The sequence below is a fragment of the Mesoplodon bidens genome, assembly GCF_964165515.1.
Source record: "Mesoplodon bidens genome assembly, chromosome: 11".
Lineage (NCBI taxonomy): Eukaryota > Metazoa > Chordata > Mammalia > Artiodactyla > Ziphiidae > Mesoplodon > Mesoplodon bidens.
In genome coordinates, this window is record NC_138167.1 from 94,961,828 (window position 1) to 94,988,688 (window position 26,861).

Genomic DNA, 26,861 nt, shown 5'->3' on the forward strand with positions numbered 1-26,861 from the left:
GAGCTATGGCAGATTCATGCTGAGAAGGTAAGTTACAGTTAACTGTATATTCATTGCATGCTTGGTCTTAGAGAGTAGTATAAAAATGACAGCTCCACAGTCAGCTTGTGCCCCTGGAATGAGCTTGTGCCCATGGAATGAGAGTTTCCATTGCATGCATAATAGTTATATGATCAAACTCAGTTTCTTATTTTTCAGGGTCTAACTTTATGGTAAAGAGAATTCATAGGGTATGTACATAAGGAATTGGTTTTCATTGAGACTTTGATGAGCCAGTCACATGGACTGTCTCTTATAGGACATAACAAGAGCAATTTAGATCGTGTTATCAGGTGTCAGATTAATTTTTTCTGTTTCTTTCTCCCTCTATATATTTTTCCCACCCTTGATTTTTCAATTATACTTTTTCCATACAAATTTAAAATGTATTTCTGCCATGAGATTTATTCTGCCCTATTTCACTATTTTCTATTTTAATGCTTTAGGCAACATTCCCTAGTGTAACTCAATATAGCCAAATGTAAAAGCAGGAACAGGAAGCTAAAAATGGAGGGAAATGCAAACTTCTCAGTAGACTTCCAACTAATCTTATTTAAAATGCACCAGAGGGCTTCCCTGGTGGTGCAATGGTTGAGAGTCTGCCTGCCGATGCAGGGGACACAGGTTTGTGTCTGGGTCCGGGAAGATCGCACATGCCGCGGAGCGGCTGGGCCCGTGAGCCATGGCCACTGAGCCTGCTCGTCCGGAGCCTGTGCTCCGCAACGGGAGAGGCCACAACAGTGAGAGGCCCGCGTATCGCAAAAAAGAAAAAAAAAAAAAAGCACCAGAAACTCTTTCATTAGCCATGTATGTATTTCTCCTTTATACAACCCTTTAATCCTTTCTACAGCCCTATGAGGGAAATATTATAATTATCCCCTTTTTACAGATGAGGCAACTGAGCTCAGAAAAGGGCAAATCACTTACCAGAAGTCACACAGTTAGTAAATAGCAGGGAAGGGATTTGAAAGCTAAGACAAACTAACTCCAGAGCCTGTGCCCTTAGCCATGGGGCCATCAGCACAATTACTCAAGTTAGATGCATGAAGAAACTCAAAGATTTACTACAGTTTAGGGGAAACATTGCCTAAGAGTAGACACTGTAGTATGGAGTGTGTTAATGCCTTCTTGATTGTGACTAATTCCAGAGACTGGGAGGTTTGGCAACAGCATCCTCACAACTTCCATCACATTACACCCCATGAAGCTTGGAACTACCTGTCGTTATTGCATCTGCAAAGGAATTTGGGGTTACAAAGAAAGCAAGGCAAGCTGTATTTGAAATACCCATTCAGGAATCAAAGTGAGAGAAGTACAAATATTAAGTTCCATTAGGGTAATAGAAAATGAAGCCATTGATTTTTAAACATGAATCATAACTACTTTGAAAACATGAATCAAGCTGGAAAACATTTTTCTACCTTTCCTAAAGCAATGATATGGAGGATTTTTGTTGTTGATTATGTCAAGGAAAATAGATTTATGAAAACTTCCTTGTGCAAAATATTGATTATATAACAACTTCTTAAGTTACATAACCACCTCTCACCCTCCCCCACCACCCCAAAAATACCCAGGACTGAAAATCAGACTACCTTCTTTCTTCCTCCATAATGCCCTATTAAATTGAGAACATCCAAATAAAATCATCCTAATGTTATTCATGATTATACAAAAATAAAAACTTCATAAATTATAGTGGGTATTTACAGAAACATTCAACCAAGCTTTATTGTTTAATGTTTCCATACTACCAAAAATGTAGAAAAAATGATGAAACAAATTTTATTATTCCTAAAACTTCTCTGACCATACCTAGGCAAGTTATACTTATAGAAAACAGCATTCCTGCCATTATTTCACCATCCTCAAATTGACTACTAAAACTTATGTTTTGGCAGAATTATCTGAATTAATGAAAAAGTAAAGGAAAACTAGAAATATTAATATAGTTATTATTTCTTAATATCAGAGTAGAAAAGTTTTGTTGTTGTTTTGTTGTTTCAACTGTTTTTGTGCCTGAAGATCTCAAAGGATGGTTTATATTATTAACAGTGTTTCAGAATGCAACTATTGTATGACTTTGAAAGAGAAGTTAGGGTTTCAAGAGCTAGTCTTAATGTCAGTTATGAATAATTACACTGTAATTTCATCTCATAGGTTATAAACTAAAAAAAAGACAGTTATCTTTAGTTCAAATTAAAGACTGAATTTGAAACATTCCTTACTATGCCTTTTTGTTTTGAGCCAAAATAATGTTAAATAAGTGTTCAAATACAATCAGACACCTGCCATTAATAAAGAAAAGCTTCCCATTCTTGACAAACCTGTTTATACAAGTTAACCAATTACCTCCAAACTTATTTCCTCGATGAGTAGCACATACAATCCAGTTGAGAAAGGAAGACCCTAGTAGTTGAAAGCAGGTGAAGATATGTGTGTGCATGTATGGATTCATGTATACATATTTATGAAAGTGCTACAACAAGATATGACTGATACAAGAGTAAATAAGGTAGGACATATACCCTCCCAACAGCTATTTCAATGTGGGACTCAAACACTTACATAAGAAGACACATAGGTTATCTAAACCATACTTGAGAGTAAAGGGTGCTGAGTGGACTGATCATGAAAGCAATCAATTTGAAGGTTTTCATTTTCAGATGTTAGTATTGTGTTATGTGACCATATTACAGAGGCCAAATTAATTTACAGGGCAGAATGCATTTCTACTTGAAAGCCATATGTGATTGAAAATAATTGCACACAAGGTTATGTTGAATTCATATCTAATGGAAAGATTTATAGTTTTAGAAATTTAGCTTAAAAATTCCCAGTGAGGCAGTATGTGTATATGCATATACGATATGATATGTTTGTGTGTATACATATATAGGCTGTGGTCATTTAAAGTGAATTCCAACATAGATGAATGGCCACTCACATGGTCCCTGCAGTCCTTTGAGTGTACCAAAGAGAGTGCCTTCTGAAAGATTTATGAAACATTAGACTAAAGTTTGGCTCCCAGCAAAGGTGTACAAAGTAGTAGACTGTTAGTGGCATCTTAGGTAAGTTCCTTTTTATTTTTATTTTCATTTGAAGTTTAAAGGTATAGAAACATGCTAGATGAGAACATTTTTGGCCACGTTCTCCAATGTACATAATGTACATTCATTATTACTTCAATTCAACAGGTACTAAGCATATATTATATAGAATATTTTCCTAGGCATCGAAGAGTATTCAGAATAAATTTTTAAGCCCTTAAGGAGTCTGTTTTATATGAATAAAAACACAATTGGTTTTATTGTTATATGGATGAGAGTTCCTAATTGCACAAAACAACACAGTTTGCTGTTTTAATCAAGAAGGCATTAATTAAAGCATATAAGAAATCTCTGAACTTCCAGGCACAATTTCTAGGACCATGTTTCTTAGCTTTGTAAGTTTATTTTACACCCCAAGTCCCAGAAACATGCAGCGTCTGCTAATACCTGTGCCAGCAAAATGGATGTCCCATGCCCAGAATGTTTCCTCATCTGGATCCCCTCAGAATCGGTCCTGTGCAGGGAGCTCTGGTTGGCCAGCTCCTAAGTCACATGTCTGCCACCTGGTGGTAAACATGCCTGAGAAGTGTTCTTTGAATCATACTGTGGGAAGATGGCATTCAGAATGTGGAGACCTATCAAACATGGAGGGTACATTCAAAAGATTTGGGGCAACCTGAAATGGCAGTCTGCACTACCACCCAGAATTTATCATACCCTTTTTTCATATTAAAATTCTAAATAGCAGCAATTCTGGTATGTATCTACCCAACAATACAAATAGACTTCTTAAACAAAAATAAAATCACCCTTTATCAAAAAAGAAGGTTCATAACCTCTAGTTAACTGCATCCAGCTTCATCCAGCTTCATGGGGTTCTTCAGTGTGTACAATGTTGCTCTCATTAAATCACAATCTTATCTTAATATTCTGTAACCTATGGACTACTTTAAATGTTCATCAGAATCAACATAACCAATATAAAATAGAGTAAAAGGGTAAAAATATAACAAGAAAATGGGAAAATAATATATACTATGTGTATGATACAATAAAAATAGAAAGATCCTGTTTTTTCCAACTGGTTACAAAGTCCTCTTGGCAAATATAAATTCCAATTCTAAACCTTGATTCCTGGACCTGGGTCTATACCCATATATATCGGGTCTGAAACTGAGAGAAACTGAACCTTACTTCCATCACTAAATCTGAGTGTATACTAATTCCAGGATGATAGCATCCCAACCTAGCAATGTGTTATCTCTCAATTTAAATTAAAGTAGATTCTTCCTTGGGTCACTTAACCATTCTTAAGGATCATCTGCTTCTGAACCATGTGATAGCATGGTGAAGCCAGGGCTGGGAGCATCAGTCAGTTGCATTAGCCCTTTCACTGTAAGATGAGTTTTTTTGGGCAGAAGTAATATTGTGTATGATAACAGGATTTTAAGCAAAAATCTAATAAGATGGTGTTGCTGGTAGAGGCAGAGCCATTAGAGAAGGCAAATCCATATCCAGAAAAAGTTTTTATTATAGTAGCAAAAAACAGCTGCCTCCCTGATGGAAGGGATTTGATGTAATCTGCTTGATTCAAGGTGAGTAGTTTGTTTCTAGGTATATTGCACCATGTCAGGGCTTCAAGGTTGATGGCTACAGCAAGTAACTTGGCTATTCAGCTGGGGTGGTAACCCTATCAACCTTAGTGATGAGAAGCCCATTTTGTCAGGTCAGTGAATAACTTCTGTCCCTGAAACCATGGTCACTATTTTATGCCCATTGAGCAAATGCTGTGGTGACCAAAGAAATAAGTCAATATCCAGAGGATGAATCATTTTGTCTACCAGATTGTTGAACGTGTTTATACCAGTGGGTACCAAAGATATAGTCCTAGCTTAGTGCTAATACCCAAAACAGTTTTGTATTCTATTTTCCTTAGCTGTTACCATGCTACATGGTCACAGGTCCCTTTAGGGAAGATTTTCTGATTATCTATTGCTTTATAATAAACTACCCCCAAATTTAATGGCACAAACAATATTTTACTATACACACAGTTCTATGGGTCAGGGATTCAGAAAGGGCACAGTGGTGACAGCCCTTCTCTGCTCCATAAGGTTTGGGCTCTCAGCTGGGATGACTTGATGGCTAGTGACTGGTAGATGATTTATTTTTATCAGAAAAAGCAAAAAGCACTGATATATACTGTTTGTTAATTTCTGTGGTGTAAATACTCCCACGGTGGCTGTTTTCAAACTTCCAACATGTTGTCACTAAATGCAGAGTTGGGAAAAGATGCACAGTAGTGAACCATTATAGTATTTCTACTATCAAATACCATTGAAATAAACAACCCTATGGGCATGAGTAATAGTATAATATAGTAAGATAATTAGGAAGTGATATATTTTGAGCGTTCACTATCTTTTAAAAACATTTTATTAAATCATAAGCTTACATAATTTAAGCTTCAACAATAACTGTGCTTAACTACCAGCTCACAAGATTTCTGATTGTAATTCAATGACCTCTCCTAGATCAGGCTCTTTATCTTTTTTCTGTTATGTCTTGGGACCTCAATAAGATGCTGTTATGAGCAGCCATAGCAACTATTGAGTTCTCTGAGCCTTGACCTAAAATTTACAACCTTATGCTTGTCATTTTCTTTCTTTATACTCTTCAATGCAGCTCAAAGCATCCAGCTCACCTCATTGTCCTTACATTCTTCCTGCCCTTCAAAATGGTCTTTTGTACATATGACTCAGTCCATCAAAGCCTTACTGTCAGAGACACCCCATTTCAGGATAACTCAGGTGGTCATTTCAGTAGCTATCCATGAACCATGGGAGACAATGCCCCTTTTTTGACGTTAGTCTAATTATTACTTTGTCAAATCTGTCTGGGTCAGATATCCCATATTCCCATTTGTCTGAAGAGTTCTTACTTATAGCCATAGCTGTTAAAAACTACTGTTTTAATCAGGGTTCATTTATTCATTCAAGCAAAAATTTATGAGCATCTACTATGCCAATCTTCTAGGCACTGAGAGATACAGCAATGGACAAAATAGGAAAAAAGTAAATAAGAACACTTCATTTCCTCATGGGCCTTACATTATTTTTGGGGAGACAGACTTAAACAAGATAAGTGTATAAAGTGAATAGTGAATTAGATATAGACAAATGCCAAGGGGGAAAAAGAAACTTGAAAGGAGATATTTCATGCAGAGGGTGACTAGGGAAAGCCCTGTTGAAAGGTGAGATTTGACGAAAACCACGAAAGAGACAGTGGAATGAGATGGTCATGCATATGTCTGAAAGAGAGTGTTTTAGGCAGAAAAAATACAGCAAGCACAAAGGCCCTCATGTAATAGCGTGGATGTCTGATAATGTTAAAAAAAAACAAAACAAAACAAAGCTACAAGGAAACCAAATCAGCTGGACTGGAGTGAGCAAGAAGAATAGGAGATGAGTTCAGAGAATTGAGATCCCTTTGGTACTTTTAAGGACTTTGACTTTTACTTGAGCCAGATAAGAAGACCGTGAGGATTTGAGCAGAGGTATGAATGACCTGGCTTCCATTTTAACTTAAATAGTGTTTTGAGAATAACCTGATGGAAGGATGAAAGCAGGAGGATCAGTTAAGAAGCTACTATAATAATTTGTGGGAGATAATGGGTATTGGACCCAGGTGGCAAGTGGATGTAGTGACAAGTGGTTAGATTCTGGAAGTTGTAGGAACGTGGAAAAGATTGATTTTAAAGACTGAACTATAAATTTTAAGATGGGTAAGAAGAAAGTGAAGGCAAGAGTATGGTGAGAAGTAGTAATAAATTTCTATGATAAAGGGATTGAAGGTGCAAGTATTTTTAGAGTTTGAGCATTTAAATAACTGAACTAAACTAATGGTTTGTGAGTTGTATAATACAAACTGAAATTAGTCGCATTTATTGATAACAGTAGAGTCTATCATGAAACCATAATTGTGAGTTACTGAAATAGGGGGGAAATTGAGACCGTTGGAGTACACAAAGTCTAGAAATTTAGATGCCAATATGCTGGAGAAATCGTTTAAATGAGTTATAAAAATCACCAAGAAGTACAACTGGGGTAACACTGGAAAAATGACAACAATCTAGTTGCTAAGCCATTCACGGAACAATGACCAGGGTATGGCAGGTGACTATTACCATGAAAGGTAGCAGTCAGTATGACCTGATGTACTCTCATAGCGTTCTTACTTACATATAACAGAATTCACTCTCCAGCTAGTTTAGGTAGACAGTGACTTTTAACAGTAATTAAGAAAGTCTTACCCAAAGCAGTCTGTAGCCGAACCTTTCAGGAAAAAAGTTTAGAACTTCACTGCAAAGCTGGTAAACAGATTCTTTTCTGCGCAAAATCATGATTCCACCTCCCATTGAGCAAACTAGATACCTTCACCAGCTTATTTATATGGCTTCTAACTTATTTATACCACTCATTTCTTGCATGTGTGTAATTAATAGAACCTCTGTGGCACCAAACACTGAGAATTGTAGTTTTTTTTTTTTTTGCGGTACGCTAACCTGTCACTGTTGTGGTCTCTCCCGTTGCGGAGCACAGGCTCCGGACATGCACAGGCTCAGCAGCCACGGCTCACGGGCCCAGCCGCTCCGCGGCACGTGGGATCCTCCCGGACCGGGGCACGAACCCACGTCCCCTACATCTGCAGGCAGACTCTCAACCACTGCGCCACCAGGGAAGCCCCAGAGAATTGTAGTTTTTTGCACTCTATGTTGAAAAGGTGGGATTAACATTATGAGAAATTTGCCAAATGTAAAGAGTGTGATTGAAAGATTTAGATAATCTCCAATAACAGATGTCCTTTAGAGCTTCAATATAATACTCATATTGTGTTTCTTGCCTAGAGGGTACAGATTATATCTTATACAATTTTGTATCCTACCTACTCCCATGCAATATTAGAAGCTCAAATAGTGATTAAATTACTGTATAGATGAAGACATCTCTAATTTACAGTTAGAGAAACCAGTTTTCTTGTATTATGTCTTGTTTCTTTGTAAGTACATCATCTACCTAAAACATACATATATATATATATATACCATGTTAATTAGCTTAAGCTTTTAGGAAATAATGCCAGTTAACCATGGCTGCAGATTTAGCTTTGATATAGGCCAGAATGTACACTGGGAAATTTACCTAATTTATCATTTTTTTCTATTCATTCAATAAATATTTTTACATATGCATAGATGCCAGGAACTGAGCCAATACTCAAATACAGAAAAGATCAAATCAGACATGGTGCCTATCCTCATGGAACTTATATTTCAGTGAGGAAATAGAATGAAATTTAGTAAAACTATTTTTAAGAAATTACACACATTATATGAAGAAATGAAGCAAGAGAATGAAATAGAGAGTTATGAAGACTTGGAAGAGAGAGAGACCTACAAATGCTTTGCCTAGAGTAGTGGGCAAATGCTTTATTGAGAGGGTGATATTTAAACTGAGACTTTAAAGGTGAGAAAGAGCTGACCAACTAAGGAGCCAAAGGACAGTATTTCAGGCAGAGGGTACAGCACGTGCAAAGGCTTGGAAGACTGAGGAACTGAAAGTAGGCTGGCATGGTTAGAGCAGAGTTTGCCAGAGAAAGACTAACAGCAGATAAAGTTGGAGAAATAGGCAAATCTCTATAACCTATGTGAAACAGCTTGGATTTAACCAATGCACACATGTATCTATAGAATTCAAGAGAGTAGAATACCATGAATATAATCAGAGATTGGTAAATAAAAGAAAAGCTCTTTGAAAATATTAATTGATCATCTTCATATTGAAGAACTTTTAATATTATTTTGATGCTTACATATGACTCCGGCTGACTGATCTGTATACCTTTAGGATCTCAGATATGTGTGGGGTTTTTTGTGTTAACAACAGGCAGAATTTTCTGACACATTGAAACATAATTAGTGACAGTGAATATAGCAAAATTAACTTATTAAGAACTAAGAAATGTGATATTAAATATGTGACACTGAATTAACAGTAGCATTGTTAAAAACAAAAATTTTCATTACAGTATAAGCTTTAGGAAAAATCTTGAATGAAAATAGTTTTTCTTTACTTCTTTCCACCTCAGTATCTTATATCTTATTTTCCTTTATTGTTTCAGTAACTCCTGCTTATTTTGCCTAGACATCATTTGTTAGCCTATGCTTTTCACTAGCCTTCTGAAAATCTCTCCTCCTTACTAGTCATATATTATTCTTCACTAGCAAAATTTTAATAACTGATAACAGTTTTTTTATTTTCTTTTCATATATCTTTGCTTTTAGTTGCAGAACTGACTTATAAAATAAAATGAAGGTGAAACTCCAATTCACAGAACATTTAAAAGGAAAATTTATCTGGGAAAAGTTAGAGCATAGAGTCTGGAACCAGAATGAAAGATTGTTCACTGGACTTTCCCCTAGTCTCTATCATGGCACCAGACACTCACTGGTGAATGTAGGTTCCAGAGTAGACAGTTTAAAAATTATGTCCTTTAACCTCTTTTCTCAAAATGACTATTGCTGGTCTCAGTTACTATATTCCAGTTGGCTGCATATATTTTTCTATTATGTAATCTAAGAATTTAATTGTGAATAAAATCATTAGTGTTACCACTATAATTACTATAACAACATATGATTATAACTATAATCACATTTAAAGCAACATGATGATTATACTCATTTCCTTCAATTTAAAAAATTTAAATCATCAGATATAAATGAAATTAATTTTGACTTTCAATTCTATTCTCTAACAAAATCATCATGCTTTGTTCAATGTTCTTCAGCCATTATCCTATTGGATCATATTATGGTGTGTTCTAGTTCTCCTCAATTTAAACAGAAATTATTAAATCTTCTAAAAGAATGCATATAATTCACATTATATTTTAAATTCAGTAAATTGTTATGTGATAGAAATGCAATTTACTTTTAATATATTTTATGAACCCTGGTTTATGAACTCAGGTTTGTGCTTCATTGATGCTATCTGTAGTATAATCTGAGGTTATCATTAGATACTATATAAACCTGAAATCTACTAAAATGGAAATTATCTGTATGTATTAGTGACTTGTATCCATAAGATAATTACATTTTCCGTTAAACCCAATAGCTGTTACTGGAGCATTTGGAGTGCCTTGTATCACGACATGAGAGGTCACTAAGAATGACGGTGGTGAAGCGACAAGCCCAGTCCCCCTCAGGAGTGTCCAGCGAGGTTGAGGTTCTCAAGGCGCTGAAATCTTTATTTGAGCACCACAAGGCCTTGGATGAAAAGGTATAGTATTGTGAAAGGATTGTTACAATTTTATGTCAGTTATACTTCAATAAAGCTGAAATTTTAAAAAAACTACTGGAAAAAAAGGTATAGTATTGATGAAAGATTTCAGGCTTAACTGTGCTTTTGTCATCAGCATCAAGCTCCTTGTCTTCATCCATGACTCTTACTGACTGCTGAAGTCAGTCAGTTCAGAGGAACACGTTTGAACTACAGGAAAAATCACTAAAAAAAAAAAAAAAACGCACCCTGACTATTGCATGTATATTGGTAATATTCATAACCATTTTCTTTTTTTAATACATCTGAATCTGTGGTTTATCAAGACTTCTATTATGGCACATTAGAGTCCTAGTCCAGATGGCCATTTCAAATTTAATATTGTCATTTAACCTTTCTGTTTCTCCCTCTCTCTCTCTCATTCTCTCCCCACCCCTCAGTCTCTATCCTCCCTACCCCCCTCTGAAGTGCGTGGCTATAGATGCCAACATAGGAGACTGTTAACTGACAATAAAACATATCTTGAAGTGTAAACTGGAAATACTTTAACCTTTAGAGATTCATATTAGAAGCATACAATTTTATTTTGGGGGTTTCTAATATCTTAGTTCTGAACACACATTTTTAAGAGTTTCTGCGGGTAACAGCATAAGGTATTAGTAGAAAAATCTGCTTTAGGTCTTTTTTAAAGTAACTGTAAGTTTCTCTTAGCTGTTACTCAAATAAGCTCCATGGACATTAATAAGCCAATATGATGATAATATTCTTTGGATATTCATAAGGCTTATGAAATCATTTCAATTCTGTAAAATTTCAAAGAATGAATTTTTTTTGAAATTAATAAGGCTTTAGGATTTTGTACAGTGGGAATTGGGGCACCTCATTGTAAAGCATCTGACAAGTTCTGAGCATTAAAATACAAACTAGGGATTATTACTCAGTTATATATAGGTTTTGAGCATAGAGACACTTTTGCTCTATTTAATATTTATATACATATATATTTTTATCATCAGTCTTTCAGATGTTCTTAGAGCAGGGGATTTATGTGGAGTGTCTGCATAGCATATCTATAATTCTGTCTTCTAGATTATTAAGAAGAAATTGTATCTTATTTTTTGTTTTAGTATGAGAGACAACTAGTTTATGAATAATTTTGAGTAAAACAGAAATGGATATTATATAAAAATCCCTGATGAATATAATATCAACTAATATCAAATAATAATTTAATATATTTAATGTTTACTTTCATATTATATTTCATTTCTTATTACAAAACTGCATTATTAAGAATTTGCAAGACTTTATATTTATAGAATATCTATTATGTGTCAGACTGCTTGGCATATATTTAGCACCCAAAGATAAATAAGACATTTTCTTTACAAATGAGGAGTTCATAGTTCTGGAGTTCACATGTCAATAAGAGGGAGTGGTAAGAAGAGATATATACGATGTGATATGGAGTCACAGGAAAAGTTGTGACTAATTTTTCCTGAAGAAGTGATAAGAAAGTCAAGAATGTCTTCACAGAGGGGGTGACATTTGGTCTGGGTATTAGAATGTGTAAGTATTTTTTAAGCAGAGAAGTAAACATACTCTAAGCAATATGATCAATATGTGAACTAACCCAGAGCTTTGAAAAGAACATGGCCTGTTCAGAGAAAATTTAACAGTTTTGAATGACTTGAATGAGGGACTTGAGAATGAGTGATTTGAGATGTTCCCTAGATGTGCTCCCACATCACTTAGGTGAGGGATGCTTTTATGAAAAAATGAATAGAAGGCAATAAACAGCATTTAGGACAAATAACCTAATGGGTGTGAGTACACTTAAGAAGAAAATGGTTGTAGTAAAATTCAGGATCTAAAAGTAATTTAGTATATAGATAGATGTTCAGTGAACTTAGCATAACTAAATGAAGTATTTAATACTGTGACCCTCGGAATTGTTATAGGGTTTAGTAACTCATCAAATGTGCCCTGGACATTGGTGAGTTCAGGACAACAGAACTGATTATCAACTAAGTAATACCTAACAGCCTGAAGGAAAAATATTATGAGCTTGGGCTTTGGAGTTAGACAGACCTGGACAAGTACCTTAATTTCTCTTAGTCTGTTTTCTCTTCTTTTTAATGAAGAGAATAATAATACCTACCTAATAGCATTGTCTGACATGCAAAGCTCCTAGCCAGTACTTAGCATATGGCAAATGCTCAGTAAATGTTAATGAATGTTATTGTTAATGATAAATTTCAGCATTTGACAAAAATATCAAACTAAGTGAAGATATTGGTATCACTGTTGATTCACATGCTTATTTAAATTAACATTTCATTTAGTTATTAAGGGGTTAATATGTACCTAAGCACCTTCATAAACAATTCCCCTAAGAATAGCTCACAGCTTCTTGTGTAGATCAGGAGAGGTAAGGAGACAGACATATGAACAAGTAATTACAATATTCTATTTTAAGTGCTATGGATATTATGTTAAAACATATATGGAATATCAGAAGAAGATGCAATTAATCAAATCGAGGACAAGAAACTACCAACTTTACCACAGAAGGTTTAGAACACAGGAAGAGATAAATAAAATACAAAAGATTGAGCATAGCTGTGGACAGTTACAATGACTGGCAGTCTTCATTATTGATGTCCTTATTTACATATCCACTGAGTTGTAGGGTAGAATTTACCCAATTATCTAAGACCAGCAGTGATTTTGACATAAGTCTCCAACATGTTTACCAATTCTGTGGGCTGGAGGAAATGAGAAGTATACATGTGTTTTTCAATCACTCAGATATCACTGAGTATTTTTTAAAAAGATATACTGGGTTTGCATGGGAAATGTAACCAAAACACATGTTACATACACTCCACATATATTCCTGTGATCTAATATCACAGTGCCAAAACTGGATTTGAATGTCTGGTCTAAGATTCCCTCACGATGCTTTCTGTTGCAGGATTGATAATTCCAAAATAAAGCCCTGCCACACCTTAATTTAAATTTGAAATGTATGCTCTTCCACCCAAGTCTTCTTTATCCTGCAACATACTCGTCATTCTTAGGGACTTATTTTAATCCTCAGGGATAACATTTCTCTTGAAACATCTTTTTTGGGGGAAAATTTTTTTCTCTTTGTTTTTTCATACCACTATGAAGAAAATAAATGTAACAGATGAAATTAGAAATCAAAAATTCTAGATGAGGGGCTTCCCTGGTGGCGCAGTGGTTGAGAGTCCGCCTGCCAATGCAGGGGACACGGGTTTGTGCCCCGGTCCGGGAAGATCCCACATGCCGTGGAGTGGCTAGACCCATGAGCCATGGCCGCTGAGCCTGCGCGTCTGGAGTCTGTGGTCCACAACGGGAGAGGCCACAACAGTGAGAGGCCCACGTACCGCAAAAAAAAAAAAAAAAAAAAAATCTAGATGTACATAAATATATTTGGGACGTTATACCATAGCTCTATAAATAAGCAATCACTATATCTTAAAGACTATGTGGACAATAGATTAATTGAATGTAATTAAATAGCAAAAAACTAGAAAAAGTAAAGTATATAGCCAAGACCATCAACTGTGTACTTATATTTAGGAAAAAATTAAAACTATAGTTTTTTCATGTCTAGATAACTTCAAAAGAACACCAAATTCAACAAGAAAAATAAGGATATTATGGCATTCTGCTGGTGCTGTGCTCAGAGCAGTGCAAAAAGCTACAAGCCTTGTCAGAAATACTATTTTTTCTTACCAGTGGAGTTCCAGTTATGTAGACAAGATAAAATGTTAGATTTCTTTATACTCTAGAAAGATTACTCCTTTGGATACTCCCTTTGTTTTTCCTTTACCAAGTTTAGCAGAGATTAGTGCAAGAGGAAGCAAATATGTTTCATTCATTTGAGTCTTACCCAAGAAATAAATACAAAGAGAATACTTCATTCTCATATAAATGTGAATAAAGCATTCATATCATAAATGTATTAATATTTGTAACATCAATTTTTACATTTATAACATGAATTCAAAATATATTCAGCAATTATTTTTATTTTCTTGTGAAGAGAGTTTTAGGTTCATTACTTTATGTATAATATAATTTCAAGTTGCAAATGCTGTTATAAATTTATTGAGGGGTGATTTTTCATATTGTTTGAAAAGCTTGATAATTTTTACTACTTGAAGGCTCAATATAATAAGAATATACATGCTTAACTTGTGGTAAATTTGAAACAGTTCGGAACAGTTTCTGTGATTTTCAGTTTAACAAAGAAAGGAGGACATTTAACCCGCAGTATAAGCTGGTTTCAACTGCTCCTTACGTGACTTGCATGACTCTGTTAGGAACATCCCAATCATCAGTATGTCTTTAAATATAGTGCCTTAACCTCTTTACTGCAGTCTAAATGTGATCTGATTTTGTTGCTTATATTGAGATTAATTTATATTTAGACTGTTTCATATTGCTGTTCTCATCAACTAGGATTCTTAGATTTTTATCAGAATACCCATATTTTATAGCTGCTATTTTAAGAAGTGGACATAAAACTTTACAATCATCCCTATTAAATAACAAGGACATCTACTAAGATATTTGTTGATATCTGCATTCCACATATCAGCAATCCTCCTCATTTTCATGCCTTTGGGATGTTTGCTTTGTTTGCATCTATCCAAGCACTCATGAAAAAAGTATTCCCCAAGTCAAATCATTAAAGATTTCCTTCTAAGAAGCTCTTGTTCAGTTATGAATCGGCATTAGTTTTATACATTTTTATGAACAATTGGATATTTGTCTGACAGCACTGGTACCTGGCAGCCCATCTCGTGTACTTAAATATCATGAAGGATCTTCTGTGATTATCTTTGATATGAAATGTCCATTTATGTATGTATTACTAATTTTTAGAGAATTTGAACATAACTAAGTATAATTAATATTAAAATTCCAGTCAGGCATTAATTCTTTCTTATTCAAGATGTATTTCAGGAGTTAAGTGAACCCAGTCACCTGAATATATTTCAGTTATCATTATACATTACTAAAATAATTGAGATTTTTAAAAATTTCTAATTAGATTCTAGATTCATTGGATATCACTTGTTTTTTGTTTGTTTGCTAACTAGAAAATAATTTTGTAACTTCAACTTTAAAATTACTATGTATCTAGGTTTTTAGATATTTTGTGTATTTAATTTATATTCCCAGTTAAATCTTACTAAAAAAAGAAAAAGACCATTAATTAAAATATACCATTAATAAATTACTAAAATGAATGTTCATTTAAATAATTTATTTCTATAATTAAAATGCACACTGTTATATTCCCATGGAAAATCAATGTTAATTCATAAATAATCTAAAACTCACCATGAATTCCATATTGAATTGAAGCTATAAACTTTGTTGATTTTTTTTAAGGAAAATTAAACTGCTGTAGTCATTTATTTTAGTTTAGCCAAATTTCTTTCTCTGAACTTTTCTACTTTTGACAAATTTAATATGGAGCATATCTATAGATCTGAACATATAACTAAAACAATTTTAGAAGTTCTGAGAAAGCAAGGATCAAAGAAACACTTCTCTGAGTTTCATTTGTGTATGAAACATTTGGAAATCATTACTTTCAAACTAAATGTGCAGTCTTTGGTTCTATAAAATATAATGGTTTAACCTTCGGTATCTGAAAAGTATTTAGGAATTCCGGAGTGGATATACACTTTCCAATCCCTCAATAACAGTGTAGACCTCTAACTAATACAAAATTAATTTCATGAGCAATGGACAACATTTTTCAGCTTCTAAGAATCCTTTGCTTTTAGACAAATTATTTTGTACTAAATGTCAAAGGAAAACATAGTTATTATTTTAAAGAAGTAGAAAGTCTTTTGCCTATATCTTATGCTTAATCATTGACTGTTTTTCAGATGAATTCATAATAAACTTTTGAACTTTGCCTCCACTTACTATGAATCAGAATTCAGAACAAGAGGGGTTGATCTTCAACCCCATTGTAAACTCTGTCACAAAACACTAGAAGGACTTGCTTACAAGAAAATCCCTTAATACAGTCATACTATGAGGTGACAATGTAGTCATAGTATTCCTGAGCACTTCAGGCTATATATACTTTAATACTTTTTCAAATGTGACTGTCTCTGATAATGTTAATGGATTCAGCACAGTTTAATATGTATGGGATGTACATTACTGCACATATTTTGGTTTTTCTTCTAGGTAAGGGAGCGACTGAGGGTTTCTTTAGAAAGAGTCTCTGCACTGGAAGAAGAACTAGCTGCTGCTAATCAGGAGGTAACATACCAAACTTTCTCCTCTTTTGAGGTGCAATATCGCTAACCTTATATCCCTTGTGTTTCACGTCACTTTTATTAAAACTGTCACTGGCTTCCCTGGTGGCGCAGTGGTTGAGAGTCCGCCTGCCGATGCAGGGGACACAGGTTCGTGCCCCGGTCTGGGAAGAGATCCCACATGCCACGGAGCGGCTGGGCCCGTGAGCCATGGCCGCTGAGCCTGTGCGTCCGGAGCCTGTGCTCCGCAATGGGAGAGGCCACAACAGTGAGAGGCCCGCATACCGCAAAAAAAAAAAAAAAAAAGAAATAAAAACTGTCACAAAAAATAAATTACATTTGGTATATGCCACTGAACAAGACCTGTTAAAACTAGTTGCCAGAGTCATGCTTTCTGATTTCTGGTGATTCAGATCTGTCACTAAGAGATGAAAGGAGAATTATCATGAGCTAGTGATATGAGGGCTAGTGAGGTGGGGATTTAGAAAGACTGCAGGCAGGATGCCGGGCCTTCTGAGAAGTAAAACACAGCTCCAAAACTGGAAAACATATCAAATATCTGTTAAATTTAGAGAATGTTACAAATGAAACATTGTGCCCATGTTTAGTGGCATCATTGAATCCACTCTTTTGCTCTCATTCATGACTCTAAGAAAGTATTTTATAATCATCCATGGGATTTAAAGAGTTGTTTTTTCCTTAGAAGATTTTACTTCTTTGGTTATTTGTCTACAAATGAACTTGGGTCATTAGATAAGATATAGATAGGTCAATAGGTGATAGATAAATAGATCTCAAATTAAATGTATATAGGGCACTAAAATAGCCCCATCTCTCTCTCTCTGTCTCTCCCTCTCTCAGATAATTTACAAGGCTACCTTTTTCAGAAGTTTATTCCAGGAATGCAAATGGGGGTATTATTATTAGTAAAACTATTTAGTAATAACTTCCTACTTTTAAATAATTAAGGAAATGGGAGGCCAGTGTCATTAATTATAAGTCTTACCAAGAGATTCTTAACAAAGTAATATTTACATTTACATTTCACACATAAACAAATACACATTTTCAACCATGCTAAAAATCTTGTCTGGTACAAACTCCCTAGTTTTTTAAAATAAGCTAGGCCAATTAAATGAGCTTCTATAGGCTTTTGTTTGTCCTAGGTTCAACAATTTAAACTTCAGAAATGAATTTCCCATTCTCACAGATGGTTTTGGAGTTATCACCCTTTAACACTTTTCTTTATATAATCTCTCCCATGGAGACTTCATCCATTTCTCATCCATCCAAGGCTTCAATGATGACTCTGGTGAAAAAGAAACCAAATCTATAGCTCAAAGTCCATGCTCTTTTCTGAGCTCCACAAAAGATTGTAAACATTGGTTTGGCATCTCCACAGGACTTTGCTTTGCTGATGTTTGTATAAATTGTTCTCTGACACACGTGTTCAGCAGGGGTTAATCAAGGATTAAAAACCAGCTTAGGGTCTGATAATGAAGACATGCACTAAAGGGACTGTAACCACTTATAGGGACCAATTTTTCTAGTTTACACAAAGGCACCATATGTGCTAATGGACCTGGGTCTCCACTTAATTTTTCCTTGTGTCCCCTTAGATTCTCTATGGTACATTAATGCAGTGAAATAGTCTTCTTAAAAAGAATATGAGATAAACTATATGTTCTGTTCTGAAAAGATCCAAAATGTCCTACTATACAAAAAGGAAGAAGTTGCAGAGAATGCTCCCAATTTTGCACAATTACAAGTAATAATAACACATTATTATAAGACTAGGAAAAATAAATTTTGGATATAAATACCAAACTGTTATTATTAGTTGTTTTTGGTGTTTGCAAATATGTACTATATATTTCTGTAGTGTTTGATTTTTTTAATAAATTTTCATTATGCTTATAAAGAAATGAAATAATAAAGATATTTTAGAGTCAGATGCCATTTTCCATATTAGATTATTCTATTGGTAAATTAATAATAATGATAGCTAATATTTACCAAGTGCTTTAAATCTCTAGGCTGTAGTCTAAGTGCACATATATCAGCAAAATGATACTGGAAGTTAGGTACTACTATTGTTTTACAGGTGAGCCCAGAGAGGTTATTTCTCTTAATGTACCACTGTTCTCTCCTACTTGAAAATGTGATTATCTTTGAATTTATCTTAGGTCTATGTATTCAGGTGATTCCAATCCATACATTTAACTATGTCCACAGTCTACCCTACATCCATTTACTCTTAGCTTTTTCTATATACATTAAAACTACCGTAGTTCAGATCTTCATTATTCTCAACTGGGATATTACAGTATGTCTTCTGCTATATAATTCTTCAGGTTTAAAACAGCTAAGTAAAGCTCCAATCATATTGATTATTTTTCATAATATTTTCTGACATGTAATATAATGTAACATATGCCATGTTAATATACTACTAACATAATAATATAATTTACATATTTATTATGTTAATAATATAATGGTATCTACTGCTAGACCTGTAATATACTATTGAGCATCTCTTCAGTGGTCCTAACCTAAAAATCACCCTTAATTCCTATTACCCCTACTGCTCTGAGTCATTCTAAGTTCTTGTTAAGTTATAGTAGTCACTGTTTTTGAAAGCAGCCAACATTCTTCCTGACTAAATCTTACTTATGCTAATGTCTCTCTTGGAATGTCTCCACAACCCCAATTCACCCACTGAACTCATACTTTCCCATTTAAACTCAAGTTCAGACATCACCTTTTTAATGAAATCTTTTATGATTTCTTGCCAACAGTCATTGCTTCTTAGTTTAAATTGCTTAATCTCATTGCTTCAGCATTTATTATGACTGTTCAACAAGTATTAGAGTTAATTATATACCTGTCTAAGCCTAGGTTGCTAGTTCCCTGAGAAAGAGGGCTATGTCTTGCTCATTTGTGCTTATTTCACTCAGTACAGTGATATAAACCTTGTGATCAATATATATTTGTCAGATTACATTGTATAGAGTTCATTCTACCTGGTGTGTTTTCACATTATTCCTTGGCTATCCCCTTAATAGATAGTTTGAACAACCTTAGGCGTGCTCAATAAACAGCAATACATTGATCATATTATTAAATTAAGTTGTTTGTTATTTCAAAATATAATTATCGAGCAACTACTATGTACAGAAAATTCTGTGAGTCCCTGACAGGAACAAATAGAAAAAAATAAAATAATTAATAAAGCATTATGCAAATGTTTATATAATTTGCACTCCAGTGATGGAGACAAACATATAAACATATAAGTAAGATGTAATTTAATACAGAGCTAAATTAATATAAAATAGAGACCCAAACAAAGTGCAAAAGAGCAGAGAGAAGGGTATTCATTCTAAACCAAAGTATCAAAGAAGGCTTCACCCTTGAAGGAAAACAATGATTTGGCTTAAAAACTGTGGAGAAACATTTCAAGCTGAGCAAACAGTATGATTAAGGAAGCCTAAAATTGCCTGTTTGAGGGATAATGGATGATATTGTGTATTGGTAAGAATTAGGGTATGAAAAGATGTTAGAAGAGGAGTGTAAAGAGTTGATAGGATGCAGATCCTAGAGAACCCTGAATGCCATGCTCAGAGTTTGGAATTTATACTTTATGAAATGAGAGAGCTCTGAGGGTGTAGTTTTGTTTTTGTTTTGTAGTGTTTTGTTTTTTGGTTTTGGTTTTGGTTTTGGTAAAGTGAAATCCACTGAAAGTATGTTCTTTTTTTTTTCTTTTTATAAACTGTGGGGTTGGGTGGAGTAGAGCTGGAAGGTTGACAATCTGATATGGGTAGCTGACATAGTCACCTGCTATGTGAGTTTGATAATGATACATTAATTCAACAGACATTTATTGAGCATCTTCTGTTTGCCAGTCATTGCATTAAGTACTGAGTATAAATATATTGATAAACTAAGAGATTAATAAAGCAACAATTCTCTCAAGTCTGTTATGGAAGATAAACATGGTAAAAAGTAACTATAATAAGGAGTTATTATTTAAAGGATCCAGAATTTCAGTTTGGGAAGATGTGAAAATTTCTGAAGTTGAATGGCAGTGGTGGTTGCATAACAATGTGAACGTACTTATTGCCACTTAGCTGTACACTTAAAATGGTTAAAATGGTAAATTTTATATTATATACCTTTTATCACAATTAAAAGTAATTACAATACAATAAGACTAAAGTGAAAATGAAAGTACAAGCTTTAGTAGTATTACAAAGGAGAGTAATTAATTGTATGGGCATGAATGAGGAAAAGCAGATGGTGTTACAAAAATCTTCCTAGAAAATTCCTGCAATTTGCAACAACATGGATGAGGATGAACTTTGAGGGCATTAGACTAAGTGAAATAAGTTAGACAAAGAAAGACAAATACTGTATGATCTTATTTATATACAGATTCTGAAAATGTAGAACACAAAGAAACAGAGTAGATTGGTTGCCAGAGGCTGGAGCGTGGGGGAAATAGGGAGATGTTTGTCAAAGACTATAAACTTTCTGTTATAAAATGAATAAAATTAGGGGATCCAATGTACAGTATGGGCACTATAGTTAACAACACTGTATAGTATACTTGAAATTTACTAAGACAGTAGGTCATAAATGTTCTCACCACACACACACACAAATAGTAACCATGGGGATGGGGATGAATTGGGAGATTGAAATTGACATATATACACTAATATGTATAAAATAGATAACTAATAACCTGCTGTATAAAAAATTAAATTAAAAAAACAAATGGTAACTATGTGAGGTAATAGGTATATTAGTTAACCTTATAGTGGTAATCATTTCATAATATATACATATATCAAATATTCACATTGTATACCTTAAACTTATACATGTTATTTGTCAATTATATCTCAATAAAGCTGGAAAAAATTTTTATATCTTCCTAGAGGAAAAAATTTACCTAGAATTTGAAGGGTGACTACAAAGAGCTTGTCAGATGGAGTTGGAGGAAGAAAAGGGAAGCAGGAAGTAGTAGAGATGGGGACAAGGCTGCAGAGAAAGGCAAATCTGAGTTAGGGATGCCTACAGCCTGGGCTTTGTCCTGTAGACAATGATGAGGCAGCAAAGTGTTTTTTTTGTTTTTTTTTTTTGCATTTTTTTTATTAGTTTCTGCTTTATAACAAAGTGAATCAGTCATACATATACATCTGTTCCCACATCCCTTCCCTCATGCATCTCCCTCCCTCCCACCCTCCCCATCCCACCCCTCCAGGTGGTCACAAAGCACCGAGCTGATCTCCCTGTGCTCTGCGGCTGCTTCCCACTATCTACCTTACGTTTGGTAGTGTATATATGTCCATGCCTCTCTTTCGCTTTGTCACAGCTTACCCTTCCCCCTCCCCATATCCTCAAGTCCATTCTCAAGTAGGTCTGTGTCTTTATTCCCATTTTACCCCTAGGTTCTTCATGACATTTTTTTTTTTTAAATTCCGTATATATGTGTTAGCATACGGTATTTGTCTTTGTCTTTCTGACTTACTTCACTCTGTATGACAGACTCTAGGTCTATCCACCTCATTACAAATAGCTCAGTTTCGTTTCTTTTTATGGCTGAGTAATATTCCATTGTATATATGTGCCACATCTTCTTTATCCATTCATCCGATGATGGACACTTAGGTTGTTTCCAGCTTCGGGCTATTGTGAATAGAGCTGCAATGAACATTTTGGTACATGTCTGTTTTTGAATTATGGTTTTCTCAGGGTATATGCCTAGTAGTGGGATTGCTGGGTCATATGGTAGTTCTATTTTTAGTTTTTTAAGGAACCTCCATACTGTTCTCCATAGTGGCTGTACCAATTCACATTCCCACCAGCAGTGCAAGAGTGTTCCCTTTTCTCCACACCCTCTCCAGCATTTATTGTTTCTAGATTTTTGATGATGGCCATTCTGACCGGTGTGAGATGATATCAAATTGTAGTTTTGATTTGCATTTCTCTAATGATTAATGATGTTGAGCATTCTTTCATGTGTTTGTTGGCAGTCTGTATATCTTCTTTGGAGAAATGCCTATTTAAGTCTTCTGCCCATTTTTGGATTGGGTTGTTTGTTTTTTTGCTATTGAGCTGCATGAGCTGTTTATAAATTTTGGAGATTAATCCTTTGTCAGTTGCTTCATTTGCAAATATTTTCTCCCATTCTGAGGGTTGTCTTTTGGTCTTGTTTATGGTTTCCTTTGCTGTGCAAAAGCTTTGAAGTTTCATTAGGTCCCATTTGTTTATCTTTGTTTTTATTTCCATTTCTCTAGGAGGTGGGTCCAAAAGGATCTTGCTGTGATTTATGTCATAGAGTGTTCTACCTATGTTTTCCTCTAAGAGTTTGATAGTGTCTGGCCTTACGTTTAAGTCTTTGATCCATTTTGAGCTTATTTTTGTGTATGGTGTTAGGGAATGATCTAATCTCAAACTTTTACATGTCCCTGTCCAGTTTTCCCAGCACCACTTATTGAAGAGGCTGTCCTTTCTCCACTGTACATTCCTGCCTCCTTTATCAAAGATAAGTTGGCCATATGTGCGTGGGTTTATCTCTGGGCTTTCTATCCTGATCCACTGATCTATCTTTCTGTTTTTATTCCAGTACCACACTGTCTTGATTACTGTAGCTTTGTAGTATAGTCTGAAGTCAGGGAGCCTGATTCCTCCAGCTCCGTTTTTCGTTCTCAAGATTGCTTTGGCTATTCGGGGTCTTTTGTTTTTCCAAACAAATTTTGAAATTTTTTGTTCTAGTTCTGTGAAAAATGCCAGTGGTAGTTTGATAGGGATTGCATTGAATCTGTAGATTGCTTTGGGTAGTAGAGTCATTTTCACAATATTGATTCTTCCAATCCAGGAGCATGGTATATCTCTCCATCTATTTGTATCATCTTTAATTTCTTTCATCAGTGTCTTATAATTTTCTGCATACAGATCTTTTGTCTCCTTAGGTAGGTTTATTCCTAGATATTTTATTCTTTTTGTTGCAATGGTAAATGGGAGTGTTTTCTTGATTTCATTTTCAGATTTTTCATCATTAGTGTACAGGAATGCCAGAGATTTCTGTACATTAATTTTGTATCCTGCTACTTTACCAAATTCATTGATTAGCTCTAGTAGTTTTTCGGTAGCATCTTTAGGATTCTCTATGTATAGTATCATGTCATCTGCAAACAGTGACAGCTTTACTTCTTCTTTTCCAATTTGTATTCCTTTTATTTCCTTTTCTTCTCTGATTGCTGTGGCTAAAACTTCCAAAACTATGTTGAATAAGAGTGGTGAGAGTGGGCAGCCTTGTCTTGTTCCTGATATTAGTGGAAATGGTTTCAGTTTTTCACCTTTGAGGACAATGTTGGCTGTGGGTTTGTCATATATGGCCTTTATTATGTTGAGGAAAGTTCCCTCTATGCCTACTTTCTGCAGGGTTTTTATAATAAATGGGTGTTGAATTTTGTCGAAAGCTTTCTCTGCATCTATTGAGATGATCATATGGTTTTTCTCCTTCAACTTGTTAATATGGTGTATCACATTGATTGATTTGCGTATATTGAAGAATCCTTGCATTCCTGGAATAAACCCCACTTGATCATGGTGTATGATCCTTTTAATGTGCTGTTGGATTCTGTTTGCTAGTATTTTGTTGAGGATTTTTGCATCTATGTTCATCAGTGATATTGGCCTGTAGTTTTCTTTCTTTGTGACATCCTTGCCTGGTTTTGGTATCAAGGTGATGGTGGCCTCGTAGAATGAGTTTGGGAGTGTTCCTTCCTCTGATATTGTTTGGAAGAGTTTGAGAAGGATAGGTGTTAGCTCTTCTCTAAATGTTTGATAGAATTCGCCTGTGAAGCCATCTGGTCCTGGGCTTTTGTTTGATGGAAGATTTTTAATCACAGTTTCAATTTCAGTGCTTGTGATTGTTCTATTCATATTTTCTATTTCTTCCTGATTCAGTCTTGGCAGGTTGTGCATTTCTAAGAATTTGTCCATCTCTTCCAGGTTGTCCATTTTATGGGCATAGAGTTGCTTGTAGTAATCTCTTATGATCCTTTGTATTTCTGCAGTGTCAGTTGTTACTTCTCCTTTTTCATTTCTAATTCTATTGATTTGAGTCTTCTCCCTTCTTTTCTTGATGAGTCTGGCTAATGGTTTATCAATTTTGTTTATCTTCTCAAAGAACCAGCTTTTAGTTTTATTGATCTTTGCTATCGTTTCCTTCATTTCTTTTTCATTTATTTCTGATCTGATTTTTATGATTTCTTTCCTTCTGCTAACTTTGGGATGTTTTTGTTCTTCTTTCTCTAATTGCTTTAGGTGCAAGGTTAGGTTGTTTATTCGAGATGTTTCCTGTTTCTTAAGGTGGGATTGTATTGCTATAAACTTCCCTCTTAGAACTGCTTTTGCTGCATCCCATAGGTTTTGGGTCGTCGTGTCTCCATTGTCATTTGTTTCTAGGTATTTTTTAATTTCCTCTTTGATTTCTTCAGTTATCACTTCGTTATTAAGTAGTGTATTGTTTAGCCTCCATGTGTTTGTATTTTTTACAGCTCTTTTCCTGTAATTGATATCTAGTCTCATAGCATTGTGGTCAGAAAAGATACTTGATACAGTTTCAATTTTCTTAAATTTACCAAGGCTTGATTTGTGACCCAAGATATGATCTATCCTGGAGAATGTTCCATGAGCACTTGAGAAAAATGTGTATTCTGTTGTTTTTGGATGGAATGTCCTATAAATATCAATTAAGTCCATCTTGTTTAATGTATCATTTAAAGCTTGTGTTTCCTTATTTATTTTCATTTTGGAAGATCTGTCCATTGGTGAAAGTGGGGTGTTAAAGTCCCCTACTATGATTGTGTTACTGTCGATTTCTCCTTTTATGGCTGTTAGTATTTGCCTTATGTATTGAGGTGCTCCTATGTTTGGTGCATAAATATTTACAATTGTTATATCTTCTTCTTGGATCGATCCCTTGATCATTATGTAGTGTCCTTCTTTGTCTCTTCTAGTAGTCTTTATTTTAAAGTCTATTTTGTCTGATATGAGAATTGCTACTCCAGCTTTCTTTTGGTTTCCATTTGCATGGAATATCTTTTTCCATCCCCTTACTTTCAGTCTGTATGTGTCTCTAGGTCTGAAGTGGGTCTCTTGTAGACAGCATATATATGGGTCTTGTTTTTGTATCCATTCAGCCAATCTGTGTCTTTTGGTGGGAGCATTTAGTCCATTTACATTTAAGGTAATTATCGATATGTATGTTCCTATTCCCATTTTCTTAATTGTTTTGGGTTCGTTATTGTATGTCTTTTCCTTCGTTGTGTTTCTCGCCTAGAGAAGTTCCTTTAGCATTTGTTGTAAAGCTGGTTTGGTGGTGCTGAACTCTCTCAGCTTTTGCTTGTCTGTAAACGTTTTAATTTCTCCATCAAATCTGAATGAGATCCTTGCTGGGTAGAGTAATCTTGGTTGCAGGTTTTTCTCCTTCATCACTTTAATTATGTCCTGCCACTCCCTTCTGGCTTGTAGAGTTTCTGGTGAGAGATCAGCTGTTATCCTGATGGGGATTCCCTTGTGTGTTATTTGTTGTTTTTGCCTTGCTGCTTTTAATATGATTTCTTTGTGTTTAATTTTTGACAGTTTGATTAATATGTGTCTTGGCGTATTTCTCCTTGGATTTATTCTGTATGGGACTCTCTGTGCCTCCTGGACTTGATTAACTATTTCCTTTCCCATATTAGGGAAGTTTTCAACTATAATCTCTTCAACTATTTTCTCAGTCCCTTTCTTTTTCTCTTCTTCTTCTGGAACCCCTATAATTCGAATGTTGGTGCGTTTAATGTTGTCCCAGAGGTCTCTGAGACTGTCCTCTGTTCTTTTCATTCTTTTTTCTTTATTTTGCTCTGCAGCAGTTATTTCCACTATTTTATCTTCCACCTCACTTATCCGTTCTTCTGCCTCAGTTATTCTGCTATTGATCCCATCTAGAGTATTTTTTATTTCGTTTATTGTGTTTTTAATCGATGCTTGATTCATCTTTAGTTCTTCTAGGTCCTTATTAACTGTTTCTTGCATTTTGTCTATTC

The 26,861-nt window shown here is 34.8% G+C and overlaps 1 protein-coding gene across 7 annotated transcripts in view; it reads left to right on the forward strand.

The window, feature by feature from the left end:
- The window catches only part of PPFIA2 (PTPRF interacting protein alpha 2), a 402,262-nt gene that overhangs the window by 207,797 nt on the left and 167,604 nt on the right, over window positions 1-26,861 (forward strand). For 6 of the 7 annotated variants that reach the window (XM_081249916.1, XM_081249918.1, XM_081249917.1 and 3 more), the window contains 2 exons: window positions 10,268-10,432; window positions 16,682-16,756. In XM_081249916.1, the coding sequence (XP_081106042.1) occupies window positions 10,322-10,432; window positions 16,682-16,756 (186 nt within the window). In that variant the 5' untranslated portion in view covers window positions 10,268-10,321. The remainder of the gene's footprint in view (window positions 1-10,267; window positions 10,433-16,681; window positions 16,757-26,861) is intronic. The other variant, XM_081249919.1, reaches the window with a different exon arrangement.